The sequence below is a fragment of the Lycorma delicatula genome, chromosome 1 (assembly GCF_047948215.1).
Source record: "Lycorma delicatula isolate Av1 chromosome 1, ASM4794821v1, whole genome shotgun sequence".
Classification (NCBI taxonomy): Eukaryota; Metazoa; Arthropoda; class Insecta; order Hemiptera; family Fulgoridae; genus Lycorma; species Lycorma delicatula.
The window spans coordinates 337,678,458-337,700,795 of NC_134455.1; the positions used below are offsets into that span (position 1 = coordinate 337,678,458).

Genomic DNA, 22,338 nt, shown 5'->3' on the forward strand with positions numbered 1-22,338 from the left:
TCAGTTTACTTTCATTCATTAAAATATTTTGAATTTTACAATGAATAAAGATCAAGCTTGTAAAAATTCTCCAAATATATTTTGTTACGTTTGCAGAGAATTCACCATGAAAAGTCAAAGAAAACCAGTATCGAATTTGCTGAAAACTGCTTACAGACATTATTTTGACTGTCCCTTGGGAGATGAAGATAAATCCTGGACTCCACATGTAGCATGCATCAAGTGCTTCGTTGACCCAGTGGTTAAAAGGGAAAAAGAGCATTTGCCTTTTGGCATACCTATGATTTGGCAAAAGCCTACTAACCATCATGATGATTGCTATTTTTGCTTAACAAATGTTACTGGTTTCAATTCGAACAATAAAAGCAGTATCGTATACGCAAATGTTTTTTTCAGCTATGACACCAATATTTCATGGTGTTGGTTTACCAATTCTGATCGCTCCAATTTCTTGGAAACAAATTTCTAATTCCCCAAAAGGCTGAACCAATGAATCCTCAACTTCAGTAGATATTAATTATATTCCAGAAGAATCAAATACTGAACCTCACCTCATCACACAAGCAGAACTGAGTAACCAAATTCATGACTTGTCTTTGTCAAAACATGCAGAACTCCTGGGTTCACTTCTTAAAGAATTAAATTTATTAAACAAGGACACTAAAATTTCAGTACATAGAAATCGAAACAAAAATTTACTGAAATACTTTAGAAGAGGTGGTTTAATTTGTTCTTGCCATGATATTATGGGACTAATGTCTGAAATGGACATTGAATATGTTATTCATGATTGGTGTTATGTATAAACTCATCCAAAAGAATCTTAAAGGCACTCGTATAAATTACTCAAATAAGTTTTCTTCTATACCAGTAGCACATGCTGTAGGAATGAAAGAAACATATGAATATATGTCAAAAATTTTAAAAGCTATTAAGTATGGTGAATCATCGTTAACTTGAAACCAATAGGGCTTCTCGGTCTCCAGAGTGGCTTTACAAAATATATGTGTTGTGTTTGTGGGATAGTCGGCTATAGATAAACACTACTCAGTTAATGAATGGCCAAAAAGAAATCAGTTTACCCCAGGAAAGGAAAGTGTTGTCAATATTCCCCAAGTCGAAGCAGATCGTATTATTTTACCACCTCTACACATAAAACTAGGCCTGAAGAAGAATTTTGTAAATGCATTAGGTAAAGATGGAAACGATTTTAAATATTTAGCTGAGTTTTTTTCACAAGTAAGTGAAGATAAATTAAAAGAGAGAATATTCATTGGGCCACAAATAAGAAAATTAATTCGTGAAAATTTTTTTGACAGCAAACTGAATCCTAATGAACTAGCAACACGGAAATAATTCAAAGATGTTGTTACTGGTTTTCTTGGAAACAAAATAGCTGAAAACCATGATCAGCATTATCATTTGGACTTTTTCTCTTTAAACTCAGACGAACAAGGAGAAAGGTTCTCACCAAGATAATTACAGATGGAACAGTGTTATCAAGGCAGATGGGATGAATGTATGATGAGTGATTATTGCTGGATGATAAAAAGAGAAGACTTCACTGAACACAAAAGAAAAATAAGATAAACGTAATTGTATGCAAAATAAAGGTAGGGATTTTAATTGTAATTATTATTATTTTTGTATTCTATTATTTAAGAAGTTTCTCAATATTTTAAAGAGTCATAACTAAAAATTTGAGGGTGATGAAGAAAAACTGATTTCATTTTAAGATTCATTATAAACAATACATTCTAATTCATCTACTTTTATCTCAGTTCCATATTACTAATCTTTTTTTTTAGCCTATGTTATTTAACCACCTAACTAAACTCAACATTGTGTTTAGATTTAATTAAATGACTTTTTTAAGAATCTGATGTAAAGAGATTCAACTTTAATGTTGTTATTTATTTATGTATAATTTGTGTCTGATTCTGCATTAATTGGATATTAGCTTTTTGAGGCAAATAGTAAAGAATTTTAAGGCTTTATCATACTTTTAATTATTACTGTCATTATACCTTTGCAGAATTCAAAACAAGACACTGTATTTAGTGATTAAATGAACATTTTTATTTTAAAAATGCTTATTATTATTTATTGAACTGTTTTTATTAGTACAATGTCAACAATGGAAGAGTAGTCTTCATGTAAATTTTAATGACAAGTTCCAAGAATTTCTTCAGTCTCTTTCTGCCAGAGATTGCCAAAACTTAGGTTGTGGTATGGAGAAAGAAATAACAGAAAAAGATATTGACCTCTTGTATAGATCTGCAGATGTTGTCCATTCGGAAGTTTCTGCAAATACGTTAACATCAGTGAGCAGACAGGTTTGTGTATTTTATTATTATTATTATTAAATATTTTACTATAAAGACTTTTTTCTAGGATATCTATAAACAACTTTGTTATAGTGAATGGTAATTCCACAGATAAAGGAATTGTTAACAAAGTGAAACAGAGCCAATTATATATAACATTGAGAGTGATATTGAAAATGAAGGTAATAAATTTGCTATCCCATGTCTCATTCTAATAATTGAGACTCAAAAAATTTGAAATGTTAAAATAAGTGATGAATTTATAAAAAATTTGTATATTTAAAAAATATTTTGACAATTTCAAGAATTTTGTATTAACTGTAATTTGGTAGAAGTATTCGTATAAAAAAGCTACAAAAATATTTGGCTACATTTTATATATGAAAAGTTACATCAGGTATATTTTATTATTGCTTTTAAATACTGTGAATAATTATTAATAAGTTTATAATTCCTATTAATGTTTGGAGACAGTACAGTTATTTTAGCTTAAAACTGAGATAGATTTAGTATTGGCCACAAAATAGTTATATCTTACTGGATAGAACATTTATAAAAAAGTATTTCCTTTTTATAACCCTATATTGTTTGAGTTATTTGTTGTGTATTGCAGTATATCACATTTGTTGCATTATGGGTAAAATTAGTTGAAAATACAAGGGTTATTTTTTTTCAAGGTCCAATCGGTCGTGAAACAAAAACCTGTGTAAAAATCGGATGAACCTTTGCACATGTGTGTTGCGCAGCGTCTCTAGTATGGCCTTCAATCATGCCGCGTCACTTCATTTAGTTCTGAACACGCAGCTAGCACGTAAACATGTCTACAACAATAGCATCTCCCGCCAAGTGTGATGAGCATGTAACTCTATTTCTTCAAGCTGAGGGGTGTAATGCAGCTGAAATTCATCGACGAATAAGTAATGTGTACGGTGAAACTTCAATGAGTGACAACAAAGTGCAACAATGGTGCAGGAACTTTAAAGGAGGGCGTACAGATGTTCGTGATGCAGGCGGTCAGGGAAGGAAGCGAGTGTCAACCGATGATCTCGTTGAGCAAGTGGATGAGGTAATTCAAAAAAATCATCAGTTCACAATTTCTGTATTGAGTGATTCATTTCCTGAAATTTCAAGGTCAGCCCATTGTGAGTGAGAGATTTCAGTACCGCAAACTATGTACGAGATGGGTTCCCAAGATGCTGTCTGACCAACACAAAACAATGAGAATGGATGCCTCCCTAATATTTCTCCAGTGCTACCACAATGAAGGAGAAGATTTTTTGAACAAAATTATCACAGGACGAGACATGGGTCCATTTTGAAACTGAAGAAACAAAAGAACAATCCAAACAGTGGATGCATTCTCATTCTCCCAGTAAACCAAAGAAGTTCAAGCGAACCTTCTCCAACAGAAAGTGTATGGCTACTGTGTTCTGGGACCGGAATGGAGTTCTCTTGGTGAAATTCATGGAACGTGGCACGACCATCACTGCAGCCTCATACTGCGTGACTCTTCAACGTCTACGAAGGGCAATTCAGAATAAGCGGAGAGGAATGTTGTTATCAGGCATTGTCTTTTTCCATGACAATGCTCGGCCGCACACTGTAGCCGTAACAGAGAAGCTCCTGCAGCGTTTTTGTTGGGAAGTGTTTGATCACCCACCATACAGCCCAGACTTGGCTACATCCGATTTTCACCTCTTTGCTCACATGAAACGTTGACTAGGAGGACAGCATTTTGGCACAGACATCGAGCTGCAGACCAGCGTAGAAACATGGCTGAAAACTCAGGCGGCTCCATTCTATGACAAGGGTATTGGAAAGTTGGTACCACATTACGACAAATGTCTAAATCGGAGTGGTGACTATGTAAGTACTTGTTACAAATAAAAAATTTCTTATTTTCACTGTGGTTTTAATTTCGTGACCGATCGGAAAATAAACGTGACCTTGAAAAAAAATAACCCTTGTAGCATCACTTATCTATAGTAAGCAAACATGGCCAGACTAGTGTATTAACCAGACGGATCAAGCGAGGTACAAGAATTGTTTAAAACAGGTTTAATAATTTGAATTATTTTTGAAAATGCTGATTTGATGTATTTTAAATTTAGTTATTTGTGTTTAGATATAAATAATTTATTAATTTTTATAGAATTTTAAAAAGAATGGAAAGTTATATCAAACCAGTTTTATGACTGGTAGTAAGAAATAATTTTTGTGTATGGGTCAATCCATTTGAAGTGTACCAAAAAACATAAGCTGGTTGCTTGACCAATTCAAAAAAACTGAAACTTACCCACTTGCTTCCTGAATGTTTCAGGACCTTAAAACTATTTTTTTTTTATTTAAACAGTTTACCTGTGGCAGCAGTGTTTGTTACGGTGTGCACACCTATTATTGTGATTGTAAGGGTTTATGGAAAAAATCATAACTACAAAACTATTGGTCCTGGAAGGATGAAACAAAAAGCAATTTAATAATATTTAATCAAGGTAAAAGATTGGTCCAGTGGTTTATTTACCTATCTCTTCTTTCTATGAGAAAATTACCAATAAAGATGAACATGTAAAACAGTGAAATTCCACTTTTGGTAATTTTTTTCAAGAGGCAGGGATGTCATATACAGTTTGAATTTTTTTTATGTAGTTTTACCATAAATAATATTAGTAATGATGTACTTGCCCATAATTCTTTATGAATTTTTGAAAACTAATTTTTTTTTAAAATCAAAATTTTGGCTTCAAATATGATGATAAAAATCTCAAATTTACTCAACTTGCAGCATTTTTGCAAATGTTTATGGCAAATAAAAAAGTTTCGTGTGTATTGTACTAATAAAAAAAGTTATAACCTCCCAAAAATCATGAAAACCCTGTTACAAGCAAAACCATTTTGACTCACTAAATAAGTGCTGCAAGGAGGTTTCTTGTCTTTGTGCTTTACATTTTTTATATATTTTTTTTATATTTAGCCCCTATGTTGTTTAAGTTGACTTTTACAATATTTTTAAAATATTTTTTTAAAATTATTAATGATAGGTTGTAATTTAATGATTAACTTAGCCAATACCAGTAACATAGTACAATTTTGATTCAAAAATGCTTGTAAAACTTCCCAAACTGAGATTTCAATATGTAGCCTTCATCTTTTTTCAAAAATTCATTTTTATTTTTATATTGGTTTATTTTTGTAAACATTATCGACGAAAAAATAAACTGTAGCAACATTTTAATTAATCTTCAATGAAATAGCCTGTTTTTGTAGCAATGAAAGTTTATTATTTAGTGTGGTTAACAAACAGCTGTGGTGTCTCTTCTGATAATTGTCTTGTAATTGTGTTATAATGACCAGTCACTGTAATTAGTTCAAGTGGTGTCAACTTCCTCAGGACTTTGTAGATTGATACCCACACTTTTTCTTGTTAAGACATTTGAAACCATGTACATGGTCTAGCTGGGTGGAAAATGAACCTGCACACCATCATTTTCCAGGCTAATATTTACCTTTTCTCTTATAAACCACCATACATGCAAGCAATAGTACTTTTCCTTAAGTAAAAGTGGTATAATACTTGACACAGGCTGGTCTTCATAGTCCTTGGAATCTGAAGTAAAGTAACATCTCACAGTGCCTTCTGATACAGGAACATACTTGTGGTAACTTCTAATACCTTAATTTCTAATTAATTTTGATCGATGTGATACACCTAAAATGTTACAAGCAGCATCCAATTGTTCTATATTGTGATGTGGGGCAATGTATTGCTCTTGGTCTTCGTACTCATATAGTTCTTTGTTCTGCTGAGAAAAAATACTTTTGAAACAGTTAACACAAAGAGACTTTCCAGGAACTAAATTAAATTTGGATAATGTGTTCTTTAGCTTGCTGTTATGTTATTTGTATTAAGTTTTTCTTAACCGGTTTTTTATGAGTTCTCAAAGGATCACAAGAGAACTGTCCATACAGGTGACTGAATTTTGACAAAAACGTTTTTTCATGATGTATACAAAAACATTAGTGACATCTGAATTAACATGTTAAAAAATAAGTTGTTGGTTTGCATCACTAAATTCACAAATTTTAATTAATTCTTTTGACACTGTACCATACACTGTTTTATGTCACTCTTCATTCACATAAATTCCTATGGAATATTGTTCTTCCATTGTTTTATGTGAAATTATTTGAAAATAATGTAAAAATTTAACTGATTTTAAAGTTTGCAAATATAATATTATTAAGTAAAACTTAATTTATTTTATAAACATTTCCACTTACAGGATGAAATTTGAGACACTCCATTAAGATATGAACAGGTACTGAATAATGTCAGACTGACCAGTCTGTAACTGCAAAGCTGAATGATGCAACAAGCATAAATGAGCATGTTGCAATATGAATTTTCCTGATGACTGTAAATGACTTCAAGCACCTGTTATAACATGAACACTGCAGTTGAATGGTTCAAACAAGTCTATTTCATCTGTAGTAATAAGTATAAAAATATTAAAGTGCCAAGAAGACACTTGGCACTTATTTAGTGAATCAAAATGGTTCACTTTTAACAGGTTTTTCATGATTTTTGAGAGGTTTTAACTTTTTTATTAGTAGAATAGATAAGAAATTTTTCTATTTGCCATAAACATCTATAAAAACACTGTAAGTTGTGCAAATTTGAGATTTTTATCACCAGCCCTATCAGAGTTATTTGAAGCCGAAACTTGAATTTTGTAAAAAAATTATTTTTCAAAGATTTATAAAAATTTAGGGGGTAAGTATATTACCATTAATATTATTTATGGTAGACCTACTAACATATACCTATGTATAAAAAAAATAATTCAAACTGTGTATGTCATCTCTGCCTTTTGAAAAAAATCACCAAAAGTGAAATGTGTTTTTCATGTTCAACTTTATTGGTAATTTTTTCAATTTTTCAGAAGAGAGATAGGTAAATAAACCACTGGACCAATATTTTACCTTGAGAAAATATGAATAAATTGGTTTTTTTCATCCTTATAAAACGAATAGTTTTTTTAGTTATGATTTTTTTCCATAAACCCTTACAATTACAAAAATAGTTTTGCACACCATAACAAAAATGGCTGCCACAGGTAAACTGCTTAAATATAATATATAAAAAAAATATTTTTTAAGGTCCTGAGACATAGGAAACAAGTGGGTATGCTTCAATTTGGTCATTTCAAATGGATTAACCTGTACTGTATTTACAAAATTAGTTTGTTGCAGGGTTGTCAAAACAAGGAAACTGTCTCTCACAATTCTCACTCTCATGTCAGTGAAAAAAGAAAAAATAATTTCTTAACAGAACACCATAAAAATGTGTGTAAGTACGTATTTTCCAAATCTATTATTTTTTTGGATACATTATTTCCTTATGTTTTATTAAAACTTAGTCGTATTATTAAATATATTTTTAAGTTAATATATGTGTTGTGAAGTTTGATGATTAGTGAAAGTAGATATATGTAAATAAATATGTGATGACATTACCAGTTTAAAGTAGTTTGTCATAGAGATTAGAAAGAGAATAATTGCATGACAAGAAAAACTAAATCGTTGCTTATTGAGCATGAGCTGCATTAGCTTCACCTATACTTATTTTTATAATAAAGGTGTTAAAATTTTTCATTTGTTTACTCAAAGTCATCAGAGATATACCAAATAATTAAAAAAATTCCTTCATTATAGAACACTTTTTTTCTTAATGACAGGCTATTTATAATCATATCATCCTACCTGAATCTAAATTCAACTTATTTGGCATAACTTCAAGAAAGCTCTATATCCAATAATGAAAAATAGGACCTCCCTCAAGCAGCTACAACCTAGACCCATCAGAAAGTCAGAGAAAGCCTATTATGTGCATGAATCAGCATCTTTCCTGCACTTTGTCCTGAAAATTTAGTTTACAATTTGTATGTTTTTAATAGGTCCACCTCAGAACTGCTGTTCTTGCAATGATTGAATGTAAAACATATTGAGGACCTACAAATGGAAGAGATTCCTTTCTTAACGTGTGTGCCAGACATGTAATAGCTATTTACATCTTGATTACTGCCAACGTAGAAAGTAATCTATTCTAGTTTGATGCTTTATAAAAATAAAATCATCCATTACATTTTTAGACAAATTACTTCATCTTTTAGATTATTTTATGCTTTGAAATTTCAGATAAGTCTCTTTATCTGTTTTTAAATTATTTGATTCGTAAAACTGTACGGAACCATACAACAAACATGAGGCAAGGTTCACTATCTTCACTTTTTAAATTATTGAATGTCATATTTGATAAAATGTATTGCTAATGTCCTTTTTTTAAATAATTCGCTGCTTTAGTGAGGTAACTGAAAGATGAGGAAAAATTCTTATGTTCAAAGACACAGAAAACTTTGACCATGGTAACATTGTAACCAAACTTGTTTGACTCACAATAGTGTTGCTTACTCTATTTCATGTTAACCCAAAAACCATTTCTAGCATATTGTACTTATCTCATTAATACATTTTTAATCAGTAATTATGATATAAGTATTAGGTCCAGTCTATAGTTAAAAATACAAATTTTAGAAAGCAACAGTTGTTATAAATTTACAGTTCCATCAGCCATGGTCTGAAGTGATTGTTTTACCAAAAATCAATGCAAGACCTCTGACCTCACAACCACCTTTTCCATTACCCAATCTTAATCAGAAACAGACGTAACACTCACAAAGTGCAGTTGCTATACTGAGAATTGCTGACAGTTCAGTAAAATTTTAATATTCCAGAAATTTGTAAAAGAAATTTTAAGATAATTGCTAAGAAATTGATTAAACATTTTAAAGAACTTTATTGCTTTTATAAATAAATGTTTCTGTTTATTTTTATTGTTGATTTTTTGGCTATTCAGAAAACTATTTTTCAGTAAGGATAAATTTAATATTAAATAAAAAATTATTTTTGTTTTACACATAAATGAATTGTTCTTACACCAAAGTCTATCGTTTGCATTTTAAATAAGCATGAATGCAATGTGTGTGAATGTTTATACATCTTCAGCTTGAAAGAAGTGTGAAGAAAGGAAAAACAAATTTAAACATACTAGAAAAGATATCTGATATCATTTAAAATACCATTTAAAACCCAAATTCAAAGTTTCTAACATTTACTTAAGGTGAAATGGATTTCACTTTTCGTATTTCACATGTACAAGGAAGGAATTTTAATTTTCAGATTACTCTTTGATTTCTGTCAGAAGAAAAAACTGATTTGAATAAAATTCCTTTATATTACACTCTTAATAGTAAATAACACAGTGTTTTAAGTAATGAGGTCTTTGCAGTTTGCTGACACTTTAGACATAGTCTAGTCAAGCCTTACAGTTGGCATCCTCCCTTACACTTCACACAAAAAAAACTTCAAGCTTGATTGATTAGATCTTAATTTCATTTTATCACATAAAACTTATTTATATCTTAGAATGCTGTGAAGTGTGAATAATTATCTCTATTTTTATAGTCAATAAGTAGTATTGCCTCAATATTATGAAAAAGATCTATATAAAGTAAGCAATAAATTATTTTGACTATAACCTTGTTTTGCAGCAGTAGAATGTGTGCGTTGAATAAGTTACTCAATTTGTTTTTACTTTACAGTAAAAAACAGAAGGATAGAAGACGATGAATGTATAAACAAAACACTCACTAGTGATAAAGAGGTTACCTCAGTTGTAGGAAATAACTCAAAAACTTTGCCACAAGAACAAGGATCATGCAAAGCCTATCTTTCAACTTTTTTGAAGTTTAGAACTGCCTCGGCTGAATTTGTACGTGAAATTAATTCAGATTTTAATACAATTTATTAAATTATATTGTTATGTGAATGATACTAACTTTTTGTACGAACATACAAGGTATGTAAGAAAAGTAATGAGACTGACTTTACTTACCAAAGTTTTTATTTTTTTCAAACAACATATTATCCCCTTCAAAGTAGTTCCCTTGGCTAGCTATACACTGGCGGAGTCGTTATTCCCACTCCTGGTAGCAGCACTGGAAGGCTTCAACTGGTAGGGCTTTTAACTGGTCGGTCACAGTCTTTTAAATGTTCTCCAGAGTTCCAAAATGACATCCTTTTAAGACGTTTCAATTTTGGGAGCAGGAAAAAGTCACAAGGACTCAAATCAGGTGAATAGGGCGGTTTGAGGAACCATAGAAATGCGTTTTGAGGTAAAAAATTCACTGATGGAAATAGCCGTGTGACACGGGGCATTGTCATGAAGCATCCACTTGTGTGCAATGTCTGGTCTCACGTGAATCGTTCTTTTCCTGAGCCTTTCAAGGACACCTTTGTAAAACACTTGGTTGACAGTTTGTTCTGGAGAAACAAATTCTTTATGTACAATACCCCTACTGTCAAAAAAGCAAATCAGCATGGTTTTGATCTGTGATTTGCTCATTCAACATTTTTTCCGGTCGAGGAGATGATGGAGTGTGCCACTCTTCGTTTTGTTGCTTTCTTTCAGGATGGTACTCAAATATCAGGATTCATCACCTGTGATCACACGATTGAAGAATTCTTGGTCATTGTCAATCGTCTCAAGAAGATCAACGCACATGTTTCTTCGATTGTTCTTCTGTTTCGTTGTGAGGTTTTTCAGCACCAATTTCGCATGTCAAATTTGATGTACGGTGAAAGTGTTTAAATTTTACTGTTCACTCCATCATCCTTATTGTTAAACAGTGGTCTGATCTCAAAAGAATTCTCATATGCTCAACGTTTTCGTCAGATTTTGAAGTTGAAGGTGTCCTTGAATGAAATTGGTCTTCATGGTCAACATGTTCTCGGCCTTCCAAAAATGATTTATGCCAGTGGAAAACTTGTGATCTTGATAAGCAATGTTCCCCATAGGCCTGTTTAAACTTTTCAAAGGTCACACTCGCAGATTCCCAAAATTTAACACAAAACTTGATTGCACAACATTGCTCTGAATTCTGATGCTCCATTTTCGTAACACAACAAAAACACAACTTCACTGATGGCGCTGTCAAAAATAATGTGTTAGCTGAACAGAGTTGAAACTCGTATTGAGCATGTGGAAGGGATGAGCAAACCAGTCTAGCACAGGCCGGTAGACACAGCGTTGCCAGATCACTCGCAGTGTTACCAATCTCATTATTTTTAATGATAAATAATAAAATGTTTTTTATTTTTGTATTTTTACAGTTACAATTTTATTGGCAGTACTTACCAACTTGATGTACCAATTTATGTTGATTTCTTACTAGAAAAAACTTATCTACTAAGAGAAGAGGAGAGAGTTGACTGAAGCATTATCATAGTAAATGAGTGATTCCCAGTTTTGATATTTTTCACTGCTAAGTATATTTTGATATTTCTGCATGAATAATAAATCAAAATAATACAATTTTTCTCAGTAACATAATAAACATTTTAAAAAAGTTTTAGTTGTTGCATCATAAAGAATTTGATACTATTAATACAGTTAACCCACACCATTTCATATATTTTTCATTGGGAATATGAGATGAATTTTGCCAGTCAACTGGTGGTCAAGGTTGACCACTTCTCCTATTCCTTAAAATGAAATTATTACTTTTTACACAACAGATCAGTCTGATATATATATATATAATATATATTCATTTTTTACTTGTTTACTATACATTATAATGAATTTAAGACTGGTTAATGTATTGTAAATCTAAGACCAGGACTTGCTTTGAGTTCCATACGTACCAATAAGTTATTTTAGTCCCCTTTTACGGAATTGAGGGAAACACCTGTCTGTTATAACAGTTCTTTAAAAAGGGATCTTCTGAAAATTATTGTAGTTTACGAATTATAAACAATGTTTTTCATGCACGGTTTCAACAAGTTCTCATGATTGAGTGACACCCTATTCCTTCTTCATCACTGACATCTATAAACTCCTCTCTGTATCTCTAACACACACTTCTCACAGCACTGTAACTTGTAACATTATTACAAATTACAATAATCATAGCTTAATCACTGGATCTTGATACCAGTATGTCCTTCTGTTTAAAATATGTTAATCACACCATACCTCACTCAGTTAGCAGGAATATCAATGACAAGATCCGCGTTTATCAGATGGTGCTATATCAGATATCAAATTGAGTGGCAGGTAGACATATGATGAGTAAAATGCTGCTGGCTATTGTTCATACATCAAGTTATTATAACTATGGTTTATTTTTTACAGTCTATAAGAAGTAAATTTTGGTATAGTTCTTGAATATTTTTGTTATGGCACTCGTAACAGTTTTTAATAAAGTAATTTTATCAGTAAAATTTATGTTTTTTTACATTACATTTACATTGTAGTATTTTGTTAGCATCAGTATAATTTATATTACAGGAAGCTCAGAACGTAAAGAAACATGGTGCTGGAAGAGGCAGAACTAATGAATCCACTAATGATAATTTACAACTTAAGAAAAGTCTAGGATCAAGACCTAGATCAGTCACCTCTAAATTTGTAACGCCTCTTAAATCCGGTAACAAGAAGTAAGAACTTTTGAAACTATTTTATTATTTTTAATGTTTCTTTATTTTTATGTTATTCTTGACAAGCACGTTTATTTTATAATCTTAAAAATGCCAAAATCTATTTGTACCTATTTCCTTATGTTTTGTTACATTTATTGCTATGCAGGTTTTGCTATATTTATCCTAAGCTGAAGTATTTTTTTCACATTTTCTTGTCCAAATAATCCTACATTACACATGTACTGTACATGTTCATTAAAAAAAAAAAAAAAACTGTAATTGTGACAAACGTGCATTTGCATTGTTAACACATGGTGTGTAAAATAATATATTCAGCTTAATGATATGATAGTTGTTCCTGCAACAAATTTTGCTCTCTTTCTCCAGAAGTTCCTTTTTTTAAAAAAAGAAATTGTTTTATGGTATAACCTGTAACTAAATATCTGTGTGACTGAAGTATAATATCACTATCTGTATAATATCATATATTTCACTTTCTTTCTCATAAAATAATTAATGTATAGTTAATAGGTTTCAAAAAGTGAAAATTTTGTTCAGTTTATGTATAAAATAAATATTGGAAAATTAAAAATTGGTTAATTGTAATAAATCTATATTTAAATTGTTTGTGAAGTTCAAAAAGAACTTCACAACTTTAAAAGCCTATAAAAATTTATTGATATATCTTACAGATTCGGTTGAGATCCCATTTCATAGAAAACACATCAAGTTTGTCACCGAACATTCACTTTGGTTTGATATGGCTTCCATTTGTAATATGACATACATTCCACCTGAAGTTGATTTCATTCCTTGTTGTAGCCAGCACTAATTCAGAGTTAGCTCAATAAGATCAGGAGGCGAAGGTAGTACATAAACATGATCTTTAATGAAATCCCATAAGAAAAAAATTTCCGGGGTCAAATATGGGGAACAAGGTGGCCATGCAGTTGGACCTTCATGACCAATCTACCAACTTGGGAATTGAGTATCAAGAAAATCTCAGACTTCTTGGCGGTAGTGAGATGGTGCCCTATCTTGTTGATAGTAATGGCATCCATCTTGATCATCATCATCTAACTTGTTAGAAAATTAGAGTTAGAAAAATATTGAAGCATGTCCAGATATACAATACCATTTACTGTTGCCTCCTGGAAGAAGAACGGGTGGTACAGTTTGTTTACTTAGGACACAAAAAACATTGACCTTCCTAATCACGAATGTGCTGTAAAGTTTCATGAGGGTTTTCACTACTCTATATTTGGCAGTTGTGGGTGTTCACTAATGTGAATTGTTGACACACGACTAAAAATTACATTGTCTAAAAATGTATCGTCTGCAATTTTATCCATCATTTCCAAACAAAACAACTTTTTGCAGTTGCAGCTAAGCAACTTTTTCGTCATCTGTAATGTGTTGAACCATGGTTAGTTTGTATGATTTCAACTGCAATCATTTACATAATACACGCCAAACAGTTGTTTGTGGAATTCCAGTCTCATGTGGCACACTTAAAGTTGATTTCTTTGGACTATTTGTAAAGCTTTCTCTAACTTTTTCCAATGTAGCTTCAGGGAGGCACAAGCATAATGTTGATTTTGAACGTTTAACAGAACAACCTGTCTAAATGAAGGTTTGATTTCAAGAGTAAATTGTATGCCTACTAGGAGACTTCCTACCATACTCTCTGCAAAAATTACATTGAAATGCAGTTGCTGATTGCAAATTGTGAAACTAAAACACACAGGGAGCACATTCTGCACCAGTAAATGTATCCTTTTTTAACAACAATGGTGGTCGAATTCAGTATTAATGAACTACGTGAATCAAAACTTGATTTGTTTTGCTATAAAATGAGATCTCAACCAAATCTAAAGTTATCTTAATACATTCTTATATGCTTTTAAAGTTGTGAAGTCCTTTTTGAATCATCCTGTTCAAAAATCCTTTTGCTGATTTGATGGGTATTTTTTATTCTGTAAAACAATGTTCTGATTGTTAGTAAATTATATTCATATGCAAGAATATATATACAGTATTAACAAGCAGCATTGTTTTATAAGCATATTATTGCTTCATTGAAATATTTTATAAATAAGGAGCTATATGAAATAATTTGTTTTTCTAAAATGAATAATAATAATGACAGAGGTCATTGTACTAGATGAGATAAAGTTAAAATCTAAACTAAATCTAAGGTAAAAATTTTAAATTGGCCTACCAAAAAATAGGTACTGTAGATATTTTCTGTAGATGATCAATTGCTCCATAAAGTGCAATAAGTTTAGAATAATAATAATAATAATACACAAAAACAATATTTCCTAGACATGAAAATCAGAAAAAAATTTGTTATAATTAAAAGATTCATACTGTACTAATAGGAAAAAACAAATTTCTCATTAACATATATAAAGAATTTAATTTAACTCATATGTAATATTTAAAAAACTATAAATAAAAACACTCGTGTAATCAAAAAATATTAACAAACTTTATTAAAATTTAAAAAAATTATAAAATTACATAAAAACCACAGACACACTGCATGGTAATAAAAACTGAATCTTATAAAGAAATAAAAAAAGAAAGGGCTTCATAATTCTCTCTTTTCTTGTTAAAGGAACTGCAGAATTTTGGGTATAGTAAGTAAGAATGATCCTCACAATGCCCACAGAACTCTACATGCAGCAGCAAATGTGATAATGCTAGTTATTTTAAGTAGTTTCATTTTTCTTAGGTGATGCATTTTCTTATGAATTGGCTTGTCAGAGGATAAATACTATGTTTATTAAAAAAATGTCAAAGTATGGTCGAACCACATTTTTTTTAAATATTTCTTTATGTATGTTGCATAAAGCATCAATTCAACCTCTTTACAGTTTCTGATATCACAGGCTGCAAACAGATAAAAGGCTATGAGCACAAACATTGTTCCATTAAAAATTTTTTGACAACACCTGAAACATCATTATGATATTACAGAGCAGGCAGACACATATACAGTTTGAAAAATTATGGAAGCTTTCTGTTCAAGTCCTACCTTTTCAGCTTCATCACTTTGCCATAAATATTTTTAATCTTTTAAAATGTAAATAAGAAATCTAAATCTATCTCTTCTAACTTTTCTATAGTTTAATGTTACAAAAGATTATGGTTTAATTTATTCCTTATCAACTTTTTCAGATAAATAAGAATTGTAATATTATACACCCTTATTTTTCATCTCATTGAACTATGATTACATTACTAAAAAATGTATAATATGTGCCACAAATGAAAGGAACCTAATATTATTTAGGTTCCAATATTATTCTTTGTATATTATGTTAATCCTTTTTTTATATTAAATGACTTTGTTTTCACATATTTTCCTATATGAGCACTATAAAAATTATTCTAGACTCTTATCATCCAAAGTTTTATTTCTTAAATTTAAGTTGTGAGTTAATGACATTAAAATAAGGAAAGGTCACTGCAGAGCAAATTTTATCAGATGTATATATAAAATGCATGTAAGTGTGTTGAACTCTGTTCTTGATGAACCATTTTGTTCTCTTTGATGTCTTACTATTTAAGAGCAAAATAAGCAGTTAAGCTTCATGTGTTTTTTTGCATTTAAAGTCAGTTATTAAGTCATTTATCTCACTTTGTAATATTAGATCATGAGTGACGCCAAAAATTCCCTATGCATTTCTATTTTTTCATGTAGCAAAACTTATTAACACATTATTTTCTACATATGTGGGGAGACACCTAGGGTTATGGGAATGTCGCTTGTAGCATTCACATCGGTGGCATCCTGGCTGAGGCTTGACTGAAAGATGTCCTTGCCGAGGTACTGAAGATGACCTCTAGTAAAGCCCATAAGGGCTAGGTACGGAGAGGGTGGCATGGCAACCAAAACCGTCACATGGAGGGTGCTAGGGTTCTGCTAGGAAAAATAATCCATTAAAGAAAAAAGTCCATTATAAATGTGGATCCAGAAATGCTCCATTAGCAAGTTATGGCTAGTGAAAGATTTCATCATTTTCAAAAATCTGTCCTACATTTGGCTGCATGCTTTCAGATTGCTAGCATTGCTCTCTGCAATTCTGCATGACTTTCCTTAATTTCTGCGACAGCATCTGTAATATGAACAGCCAACTCTTCATGCTTATGAACTTTTCTCTTGTACACAATACTTTTCATCCAGCCCACACGCAAAAGTCTAACTATGTTAGATCAGGTGATCTTGGTGGCCTTGGAGTGGGCCCATCGCTCTGGAAATTCCTCATCTAAGTATGCAACCCATGAGAACTGGGGAGACACCATTGTGCTAAAAGTACAAGCGGTATCTTGATGCTAGTGGAACACCTTACAATAGTAGCTGCAATTATTCCTTAAGGACTTCCCAATAAATGTCACAAATTAGATGTCCTGGGAAAATGAATGGTCCAATTAGCTGATCATAAACTAAACTACTTCACATAATGATGCTAAATCGGTGTTGGAAATTACATTCTACTGTCATTTATGGATTGACTTATGCCCAAGAGTTTTCTTTGCAAAGGTTATTGATGCCATTCCAAGTAAACTGAGCCTCATCAGTAAATAAAATAAACCTGTGCAATTGGTGATTCATATACATCCAGGTGCAATATTGCAAAGAGGAGGATCTCTTGGTTGAAGATTTTGTACTCATTGATTACAGTGATAGAAAAAATTTTTTTAATGTTTCTCCAAGTGTGATACCATTTCTTGAATTGCTTTTTTTCTTTTATTACAGATCTGTAAGTACAATTTTTCTATCAAATAAATTATGCTTCAAAGAAAATTAAGGGAAAATATAGTTAAAATCTGTAAAATTTATAGTTTTGCATGGCCATACTTGTGTTAGAATGATTTTGCTGATGCTTTTCTTTTATAAATAGCATCAGGCACATCCTGAATTAATGTCCAACAGCAATCGGCTGGCATGTTAGTATATCAATTCCTTTTATTCCATCACCAAAATATCTTTGTGGATATGACCCCGTCGGGTCTTCTTGACCGCTAAGAGGAATTCGTGGACGCAGTATGTGAACTCCATCTCACATACTACTTCCACATCTACTGTGTGGAGAAAAATCCATGCAATTTTCAGGTCGCCAGGGCATTCTATTCTCGGTCTCGTCAATGAGGGGGAACTCCTTACACCATCTTCGGCTGTCGCAAATGTTTTAGCAAAATCTTTTCGTTTGGTGTCTCTCACCTCGTCATATAGTAACGACTTTCAGAGGTACAAAGCACGGATGGAAGTAATGGCGTTGAATATTGGTGTTTCGGTTGGTGAATTGAACACTCCATTCTTACTTAAAGAATTGTTACACGCAATTAGGAACATCTTTTGAGTATTTACAATGGTTTATTCTCCGGTCAAGTCTTTCCGCCTGACTGGTCGGAGGCATTTATTATACCAGTACTAAAGCCTGGCAAAGAGAAAACCAATCCCTTAAGCTACCGCCCTATTTCTTTAACAAGCGTGTTGTGTAAAATAATGGAGAGGATGGTGAATCACAGGCTTGCGTGGTACTTAGAGAAACATGGCTTTCTTTCTTCAGAACAGTGTGGTTTCCGACATGGGAGATCTTCCATTGACCATTTGGTGTCGATGGAGACAGCCATACAAAACGCCTTCCTGAACCGCCAACACCTCGTTGCTATCTTTTTCGATATAAAAAAGGCGTATGACACGGCCTTCTCACTTCAGAGATGGGGGATCACTGGCAAAATGCTTGCTTTTATCCGGGGATTCTTGAATCACTGGACGTTTCGTGTTCGTGTAGACGATTCACTTTCAGACAGTGTCGTCTCAGAAAATGGGGTACCGCAAGGTAGGTATTAAGTGCCACCTTGTTTTCTGTGGCCATAAACAGCATTACCACTTGTGTACAGGCTCCTGTCTCTTGTTGTCTTTTCGTTGATGATTTTGTTATTTACGTTGCGAGCCGCTCTACACCCACTGCGGAGCGACTGATGCAGAACACTATATTTCGCCTTGAGGCTTGGTCAGGGACTACTGGTTTCACATTTTCACCCGACAAGACAAAATGTGTAGTCTTTTCTCAGCTACGGACCCCTTCTAATCCGCGGGTTTTTCTGAACAGGGAACTTATTGCTGTCTCTACTTACGACAGGTTTCTGGGTTTACTTTTTGATAGCCGTCTTACTTGGGTCACACATATGAGGGATTTGAGTACAAAGTGTTCCAAACTTTTGGATATGATGCGAGTCCTAAGTAACACCAACTGGGGGGCCGATCGGTCATGTATGTTACGTTTTTACTACTCCCTTGTTCGTTTCCGTTTGGATTATGGTTGTGTCGCCTATTCCTCAGCTCGTCAAACTGTACTTAAGATGCTGGGCGGTGTGCATCATTCTTTTCTTCGGCTTGCCACGGGTGTGTTTAGATCAACCCCTATCGCAAGCTTGTAGACAGTGGTGAGCCATCACTTTGGGATAGACGAGACCAGGTTTTGTTATGTTATTTTGCCCGTCTCAGCGGACAGCCGAATCACCCAGCTTTTGACCCAGTTCTTAAGAATCCTAATTTGAGGAAGTATGAGGACCGTCCACGTTGTACTGCGCCTGTGGGTGTCCATACACGACGTCTGCTGCAGCGTATGAATGTTGGCACTCCCTCGTTCTTTCCATCATGCCCGTGCTCGAATCCCCCGTGGAGAATACACCATGTAAGTTTTACGTTTGATCTTACAACATATGGTAAGCAAACAACGCCACCTATTGTTTACCAGCAGGTGTTCCAGTTTCTCCTCACCAAGTCGAACCCAGACGTGGTGGTATACACTGATGGCTCGAAGCATGACGATAACGTTGGTTGTGCTTTTGTTTTCAATGAACAGACTTTTATGTTTGGCCTACCCGGTGTTACGAGTGTGTTCACCGTGGAACTACTCGCTGTTGATAGGGCTCTAAGTATCATTGGCCCTAAGTATAGGAACATTCATATTTGCAGTGACTCGTACAGTGCTCTCCAGGCATTGGAAAACCTTTATTCTGGACATCCTGTCGTCGTTGGCATTTATGATAAAATCGCTGAATTAGAAAAACGAAACAAGGGGGTATTTTTTTTTTGCTGGATCCCTAGCCACATTGGGATTCTTGGTAATGAGAGGGCGGATTCTGCTGCGAAAGATGCGTGTATTCAGCCTTCTTTCACCACCCGAGTTACTACCTTTGATTTTATTAATCATATAAAACAATCACTGCGAGCAAGGTGGCATAGTGGCTGGACGGCTGTCGTCGATAGTAAACTTCGACGGATTAAAGACTCAGTGTTGCCGTGAGGCTCCTCTTGTAGGAACTCTCGTCGTGAGGAAGTGTCCCTTGCCGGTTACGGTTGGGGCATACAAGGATCACACACGAATATCTAATGTCAGGAGGAGACCCACCCCTGTGCACACGTTGCAACTGCCGCATGACTGTGCACCACATTCTCGTGGACTGTGTATGTTATGCGGCATTGCGTCGTCAGTTTAATATACCCAGCAGCATTCGTGATGTCTTGGGCAATGATGGCAGGATTTTGGAGCGAATGTTTCTCTTTTTGCATAGTACTGGGTTACTGCAAAGGATTTAATATACTTATATATGTTTTTCTGTAAGGAGAGTTTTTTAATAATTTTAACTTTATTTTCGATTTGATTTTTTAATTTAATTTTACTATCCAGGGTGGGGAGTTTTGCACAACCCATCAGAGTTAACTCTGTTAAAACTCTAAAGAAAAGTAATCAGCAACACACACACACACACACATATATATATATATATATATATATATATATATATAGCCCTAAAAAGACTTGAAAGCATATGAAAACAATTGAAAAGTTGGACACTTTTACTAAAACTGCTGTAAGAAAAAAGTTCACGTTTATTTAACTCCTGCTTATTTTTTGCAGTTATCAATTGCTGAATCATAGTGTAATGTAATTATCCTTTTTTTTAGTAATCAAATGCCTTATGAACAAGAAAATGTTGAAGTAAACTCTAATAGCCAAGAAGAAATTGATCCTAGACTTCAGCACATTGAACACAAAATGGTAGAAATGATACGCAGTGAAATTATAGATTCCACAAATCCACTTACTTGGGATGATATTGCAGGTTTACAATTTGCTAAAAATACAATTAAGGTAATTAAAATAGTGCGTAGAAGCCTATATTTTCCTTTTTATAATCTTATTTTAATCTAATTTAATGTTGGGTATCACTGCCTATATTTTTAGTTTTCTCGTACAGTTGACTTTACTTTCATTTAAATAATTTACTTTCTCTGAGATCAAAACATTGTGATATTTTATTATTTCATAGAGTTTATTTACTTATACATACTGGAATAGATGCAGTAATATTCTAATTTTGATATTTAATTAGCATTTGGGTATATTTTATTGTTTGACAAAAGAAAAGGTCAGTTTAATTTTGGTAAATCAGCGATTTAGCAGTATTAAAAAATTAGGAAAAAATCATTAATTTAATTTTTTAAAAAGATATTCCTTGTTATTTTTAAACGATTATATTTACTTGTATCTAGTGGAAATCTGTGTAATTAATGATTTAAAATCGTTAATTACTAGATCTTGATCTAAATGGTATATTAATCTGAACATCCTTTGTTTTAATTGTGGAGGAATTTTTATACTAAAATCATAACGGAATTCAGATCAATCAAAATTCTACAGGATTTGTATGCATCATATGTAATTGAAAAATGCTTCTACTATGAAATCTAGCTGTAACTTAATTACTGAATGACTCACTTTCAAAGTACTGGCCAAAGTACCTCTTAGAGCTAATCGACTGCACTTTCTTCTGTTGCTAACTAGTTCCAAGAAGCCCTTTGACAGAAAAGGTTATCTATTTAACAATTTTAAAGTTTTCATGTTTCACCATGTGTACTGTTTAATAATTAAAATCAAATTAGAATTTCTTTGCTCTAAAATTTTTTTTTATGTGCGATTTCTTTTAGTTTATCTTAAATTTTTAATTTGTAATTTCTCATTCAGTGAAATTTTAAGTATGAGAAAATCCGTTTTATAACAAATAGCTATTATTAATAAAATGTAGAAAAAACAAATACTTTTATTAATTTTTAATCCTTGAAAACTTAAGTATAATTGTACCAAAGTTTTGTTAATATTTTATCAATTTTCAACTAGTGGTAAAAAAACAATAAATAAGAATTAAAGAAGACTAACTCTTTTATTAAAAATGCCAATAATAATTTTTTTATGATTAATGGTTTAGATAAAACTTTAATGACAACAGTCTATACAAAATGATGTCAGAATCATTTTCACTTTACAACCATATATATAATGCATTCAACCAACAAGAAAATTTTATCAGTATAATAATATGAGAGAATTTTTCCATCATACTGCCAGTCTTGGTGATTAGCTATCTCCCCAGTCCTTTATTCCCCTCC

At 32.5% G+C, this 22,338-nt stretch overlaps 1 protein-coding gene across 1 annotated transcript in view; it reads left to right on the forward strand.

The window, feature by feature from the left end:
• Positions 1 to 22,338, forward strand: part of LOC142318376 (fidgetin-like protein 1) — a 55,230-nt gene that overhangs the window by 9,008 nt on the left and 23,884 nt on the right. The window contains exons 3-7 of the mRNA XM_075354960.1: positions 2,125 to 2,336; positions 7,578 to 7,674; positions 9,986 to 10,155; positions 12,736 to 12,884; positions 20,857 to 21,043. Of these exons, the coding sequence (XP_075211075.1) occupies positions 2,125 to 2,336; positions 7,578 to 7,674; positions 9,986 to 10,155; positions 12,736 to 12,884; positions 20,857 to 21,043 (815 nt within the window). The remainder of the gene's footprint in view (positions 1 to 2,124; positions 2,337 to 7,577; positions 7,675 to 9,985; positions 10,156 to 12,735; positions 12,885 to 20,856; positions 21,044 to 22,338) is intronic.